The sequence below is a fragment of the Tachypleus tridentatus genome, chromosome 13 (assembly GCF_004210375.1).
Source record: "Tachypleus tridentatus isolate NWPU-2018 chromosome 13, ASM421037v1, whole genome shotgun sequence".
NCBI lineage: Eukaryota > Metazoa > Arthropoda > Merostomata > Xiphosura > Limulidae > Tachypleus > Tachypleus tridentatus.
In genome coordinates this window covers 119669783-119676452 of record NC_134837.1, presented here as the reverse complement: position 1 = coordinate 119676452, position 6670 = coordinate 119669783, and the positions used below count along the sequence as shown (strand labels likewise).

At 29.7% G+C, this 6670-nt stretch overlaps 1 protein-coding gene across 1 annotated transcript; it reads right to left on the bottom strand.

Moving 5' to 3' along the window:
• Positions 1 to 1950: 1950 nt before the first annotated feature.
• On the bottom strand, positions 1951 to 5346 carry LOC143238007 (techylectin-5B-like). Its single transcript, XM_076477873.1, has 5 exons — positions 5155 to 5346; positions 4718 to 4968; positions 3763 to 3868; positions 3466 to 3630; positions 1951 to 3381 (listed from the first exon to the last, which is right to left on the bottom strand). The coding sequence occupies exons 1-5, from the start codon at positions 5318 to 5320 to the stop codon at positions 3170 to 3172; spliced, it is 900 nt and encodes a 299-aa protein (XP_076333988.1). The 5' UTR covers positions 5321 to 5346; the 3' UTR covers positions 1951 to 3169.
• Positions 5347 to 6670: the final 1324 nt, after the last annotated feature.

Genomic DNA, 6670 nt, shown 5'->3' with positions numbered 1-6670 from the left:
CGCTCCTTTATATTGGTTTATTTTGGGTTTACGTTGTTGTATAAGTAAGGCTTCTTTAATTTTGCGTTTGTTTATGTTTGTTTCTTTATTTAGTATTTGAGTGTTTTCTATGGTTATGTTGTATTTATTTGACTTGCAGTGTTCGAAAACGTGTGAAGGTGACTTTATGTTCTTTGAATCTGGTTTCCATTTTTCTACTTGTTTCTCCAATATAGAAGTCGTGGCAGTTATGACATTGTATTTTATAAATAATGTTGGTATGGTGTTTGTCAGTGTGGTTTTCACGCAGTATAAACCTCAGTTTTGTGCCTGGTTTTTGAATAAATTTGGTATTAACTGGAATGTCATATTTTGTTACTAGTTTTTGCCAAATGTTGGTTATTTGACTGCTGATGTCGGGAATATATGGTATGCAGCAGTATATGGTTTCGTGATTTTTTGATTCGTGAGATATATTTACTTTTGTTGGTTGATTTTGCTTTCTGTCTAGATGTGTGCGTATAATGTTTTCTACGGTTTGTGGAGAAAACTTATTGATGTTGATGAAGCATTGTTTAATTTTGTCTAATTCATCGTTAATTTTATCTGGTGAGCATAGTTTTATGGCTGTGTTTATTTGATTTTTTAGTATGTTGAGTTGTTGTTTTGTTTCATGTGCTGAGTATGGGTGATTTTTCGGTGGATTTCTGTTTTGAATTGTGTGTCGGTTCTTGTAATTTTGAGGTTAAGAAATGATATTTGATTGCTTTCTTCCTGTTCACATGTGAAGTTAATGTTGGGATGTATAGAGTTAATGTGATTGAAAAAAATCCCTCTATACAGAAGTTCCAACCACTGAAGCCTACAAGATAGCCCTAGAACTCTATATCAGAGACCTTAACCCAACTATAAACATTCCCAGCAAGTAGAAAAATGGAAACCAGATTCAAAGAACATAAAAAGTCACATTCACACGTTTTCGAACACTGTGAGTCAAATAAACACAACAAAACCATAGAAAACACTCAAATACTAAATAAAGAAATAAAGAAACAAACATAAACAAACGCAAAATTAAAGAAGCCTTACTTATACAACAACGTAAACCCAAAATAAATCAATATAAAGGAGCGCCTTTATACCTATATTAAATATAATAAAATAAAATTATATATTCAAACATCTGACACCGCCCTCTACATTCCGACACTCAGTTACACAACCCCTTTCAAACATGTGGTCAGCTACCGGTCAGTTACCTCTTTCTTTCTTTGTGAACCTAACGATGACCGAAGAAGGTCGAAACGTTGTTCGCTCTTCTACGTAAAATATTTTCTCAACCCAAACGAGCCGTTTTTGCATATATATTAGACGCAAACGTTTTTATAAACTATGTGTTACAGTTTGGTTTTGCTAAAGTGTAGCAATGAAACACGGAAGTTGTCATGGAAACAAAACTAATATAATACGCCATTTAATTTATATAATATTATAGAGACGTACATATAAATAGTATTGATATTTTCTGATAGAAATAACTAAATGTAAAAAATAACAATAAGTAATTAACTTTAGAATAAAGTTTAACATTTAGTTTGTGAATAATAACATAGAAACTACATTATTTTTACCGAATATAAGTATCAAATATATTCGCATACAGTTTGACGTAATTGTAAATTATCGTTCATTGTTAACCTTAAGAAAATTGAGTTAAGATAGCTGTGGTTGACACAACACAGGTAACCCACTGTGTAGCCTCCTGGTTAACAATAAAACTTGTGATCAGTTGCTGTAACTTTAAAATATCTATATTAACTTACTGTGTCATTTTGATGAAAAACATTATATATTTTATTTTTTGAAATACAGTGTAGAAAGTATCTAATATTAAAATACAAATACAAAACATAAAATATACAATGATTTTAATCAAAAAGAGACATTAAGTTAATACAAATGTGTTGTAAAGTCACAGAAAACAATATAACAATAAATATCACCACAAAAACGTAACAAGTTTAAGTAACGTAATCGATCTGATCATTTACAAAACGTAATTTTGCTATATATCGTCAAGCCTTTTATACAGCGCCATCTAAACGATGAAATTTTTGTTAACTGTAAAATAATGATGGTTATTGTCTCATAATATATCGAGTATAAACTGTAAGGTTATCACACGTTTGTTTCAGTGACATATTTCTAGAACATAAGGCTTAGCAACATAACTGATTTTTTTTCGTATAATCTAATCAAATATTGGTATTTGACCTTTACACTTATATCACAAGCACGATCTGAAATGGGAAGTAAGATTGTTTTTTCAGTGAGATATGAACCATACACTTTCAAAACCATTGTTCGGTACTTTAACAACTGAGCCACGCAAGCCCTTAAAACGTATGATAAATGTCATACGTTAGAAGACCATCGTGTAAGACAGAAATATAAGATACTCGTATGTTGTTTGTTCTTTGTAGTTTTAATTTTCTGACTTAACATTAATAATTGTTTACCAATAAGAACACAAAATATGAGATTTGAAACTATGTATCGCAGTATTATAGATTTAAGTTCAGAAGTAATTTTTAAAAAAAATATGAAAAAAAGCTTTTTTATTATTGAAGGTCCTAGATTATATTGTATAAAAACATTAAAATCATGTAACTATTCACACAACTATCTAATCTGCCAGCTAGAAAACAGTGATTATTAAGTTGGTTTCGGGTTTCGTGATAATATTAAACCTTTTAATACAGCGGCATCTGAAGGGGAAATATTTTATTGATTGTACAAACCACACACAAACAGAAACAGAAGACAATATGTTATGTATATATTCTATGGTTATTAAACACATTTTTCTTCAAGTATTTGTGGACATTAAAACTTTATAGATAAATAACTGAAATATAATACAAGTATTTTAGATTCTTCAGAACACAATAGATTAAAGTAACACTCGTACACATTGACCAAAATTACTTTATTTGTTTATGGTAAAATATCCACTTAAATATAATTACACACAGAGAAAAAATAAAACATGTTAAGATTATCTGACTATATTGACTGTCTATTATGACGTATGACGTAAAATACAATTTTGCAAAATATATTTGAAATTTATTTATCATTTATTGACCAATAATAAACTCCACAGGTCTTATTTTCATCTCGCTTGTCTTTAGTGTACTGTGTTTGTTTTCCAGTGATACCAGTTAATACTGGTATCGTCTTCCTTATCTTCTGTGTAATACATGCCGTTTAAGTTAGAAAAATAACATGAATTATACCACCATCCGCCTTTGTAGTTTTCAACACAATTACCACTGTTTTTATCGTTGTCTTTATCTTTGGTACTGAACATCATGTTGTTGTGATGATCGAGAGAATTTCCTAAAATAATGTTGAAATAATTAATGAATAATATATAAACAACTAATGAAGGATGTTATATACTAGAATAAAGTTTAAACTCACCCGCGTCACCCTTGTACGTTTTGTAACTCATTTTATAGAGTTCTCTTTCACTTCGTACCAAGAAATCGTCATACTCTGCATATCTTCGACTTCCTTCAAAGTCTTCCAGATCAACACGGAGCACGATATTGTCCTGATTGGTCAACGAGAAAATGACGTCATTGCCTGGAACAGAAGCAGTATATAATAATTAAATAGTTTATAAGAAAGTAAATAATTAATTATATCAAATAATACTAAATAATATGAAGAGAAACAAGTAATTGATCACTGTTAGATAAATATATAAAGTTTTACCTAACCAAAACTCCTGGGTTAAATTTCCAAAACCGTTTTTGTATTCCACCCACGATCTGTAAAAATTTTCAAATGGTTTTCCAAAATCTCCTCTTCTCTGGATCAACTAGAAATAAGAAAATCAATAAGAAATACTGAGATAACTAAGTTTTATAATTATCAAAATGAAACTTGAAAATATATATTCCTGTATTATTCGACATTATTCTGTACAAAATATGTGGATACTGTTTGTAAAGATACTTATATGTTTGTTTTTTTTTATTAAAACAAAACTAATTATTATGATTTGAACCCCACTGGCATAGCGGTATCTCTGAGTACTCAAACTGTTACAAACCAAAGTTCAAAACCCGTGGTGGTCATTGCACAGATAGCCCATTTGGTAGGTTTGTGCTCAATTCGTAACAAACTTATGATCTAAATTCAAGTTTGACAAACGATTTCAGAATAAGAAGAAATATGTTTTAAATTTTTCTAGAAACTCAAAATAACCTATAACATAAACTCCAGAGTAGATTTCTCTGTGTTATTAAACACTGTTATATATTTATTATCGTGTAGAAAGGGTCAGGTTGAACACAGATACACATTCTGATATGTATATAAACAAACTAGAAAGAAATGATTACCAAGTGAAAACACGTGTTATAAGTTGTATATTTAAATATAATAAAATAATATATATTAATGAACGGAATCAGTGAAGACATATGAAAAAATTAAAAGAAAAACGTTACATGTTCTTAACAAACATAAATATTTTTTCTTTTTAAATGAGGGTTTGGTTCTGAAACTTATTTTCCAATTCTTCTAAATCATTGAATTTATATAACAAACCAGTTTGTTCTTCTATGAAAATAATGGCAAACTTTTAATTAAATGTTTCACGAAAACATTCACTAATTGAGAATTAACTAAAGCTACACCACGAAACAAAGTTTAGTTCACCTACCGTCCACCCTCCTCCTGATGTCTCCATATCACAGTATACAGAGATCGACTGGTTCAAAAATCGTGGTTGAATCCTGTAGACACCACTGGTTCGGTTTAGTTTTTGTTTATAGATACTGGCACAGTCTTCTGGTAGAGGTGGATTTTGTTCCGTCGTTTGTGTCACACAAAGAGATTGTTGAAAGGATCGGTTTTGTTTATCATTAACAATTGGTGGAAAGGTTTGTTGAAGTGTGGTTGTAGAAAACACATCTAAAGAGTAACGGATAAAAACTTAATGTGAAAACAAAAAAGTAGTTGAACATACAGTGTTACCAACGATAACATTGTAACATTTAGGTTTAACATTCTAAAGTAGCATGTAGTTATATTTAAATGTTCCCTTAATAGATGTTCAAGTTTTCCGTAAACTAAAATGCTTCAAGTGAAATATAATACCTTCTAATGTAGAAATCCTCTCTCTAGCCAGATCTACTAATTCTGTAACGGAGTCCACTATTCCTTTCAGTGACCCGACAGTATTACAAGCTGTGTGATGATGAACATCAGACTGGGTCAACACGAAGAAAGACAAAATACTTAATATCTTCACAGTGTTGTACATTGTTAAATGGTTGATAACACAAAACTGTTTTCTTACAGACTGAAGATGTGAATCTTCTATCAATGATTTTATAGTTGTATTAAACAGGATATCCCAAAAGAGTTTTCTTTAAATCACTGAGAGTTAGAACCGTGTTAGTAACTGTATCTGATGTTTTTCACACCGAGTCCAAGAAATGTTTATAGTTTTCTAAATGTGGCTCTAGTCAACATCTGAATTTTCCGTTTCTTTTTATAAATACTCGAGTTATTATTACTGCAAGAGGTGTTGTCTGTAGTTATTAATTTTAATGTTAATGTTAAACGTTACGTGTTACATTTAAAACATATTTATAGACCATAAAGTATTCATTTCTACAAGAATAGATCGAAAACTCACATCAAGAGACATCTATGATTCCCGTATATTAGTTAAATTCACAAACATTGTACAACAACTTTTTCATACAGAAAAATACGTTGTTAAATATATTATCTTATTATTATCAATTTAGAAGAAATATTAAATTAAAATTATATACTTAACTTTAACGATATAATTACTGTAATACAATATAAATTACCCACACTACAAAGATTACTGTTTTAAAGGTTTGTTTACATACTTAGTTCAGAATAACTTAGTTCTCAGGTAATTCCGGTAAGTCAACTTAATTTTCTTATGTGGTATACATGGGTTAATTTTCAGTTCGTGAAATATTTAATTAACAGTTTGCCATTATTTTCATAGAAGAATAAACTGCTTTGTTATATAAATTCAATGATTTAGAGGAATTGGAAAATACGTTTTATAACCAATCCCACATTTAAAAAGAAAAATGTTTGTTGAGAGCATGTAACGTGTTTTGTTTTATTTTTTATCATATTTATTCACTGATTCCGTTCATAAATATATGTTATTTTATCATATTTAACACTCCTACGAAAAGTGGAGCCTAATAGGCCCCAGAGCAACTTGAAAGGTTATTAATATTAGGCTAATAAATTTGTATTTAAATGAAATGGCAATATTAATATTAATATTAATAACCTTTCAAGTTGCTCTGGGGCCTATTAGGCCCCACTTTTCGTAGGAGTGTTAAATATACACCTTATAATGCGTTTTCATTTGGTAATCATTTGTTTGTATATATATCAGAATGTGTATCTGTGCTCAACCTGACACTTTCTGCATGACAATAAACATATAACAGTGTGTAATAACACAGAGAAATCTACTCTGGAGTTTATCTTGATGTCGTGATAATATTATCCTAAAATAATCTGTGAAAGAGAAATTCTGATCCTATGAATAAGTTTTGTTTTTGATTTCAAACGTTTTGTTTTTCGAAAGATCTGATAAAGACAGAAT

Bases quoted from the DNA above. Each gene is read 5' to 3' on its own strand.
- LOC143238007 (XM_076477873.1), bottom strand. From the start codon at position 5,320: ATGTACAACACTGTGAAGATATTAAGTATTTTGTCTTTCTTCGTGTTG. The intron at 3,631-3,762 runs GTAAAACTTTAT...CTTCTGTTCCAG, and splicing joins AACCCAGGAGTTTTGGTTAG to GCAATGACGTCATTTTCTCG. The intron at 3,382-3,465 runs GTGAGTTTAAAC...ACATTATTTTAG, and splicing joins AACGTACAAGGGTGACGCGG to GAAATTCTCTCGATCATCAC.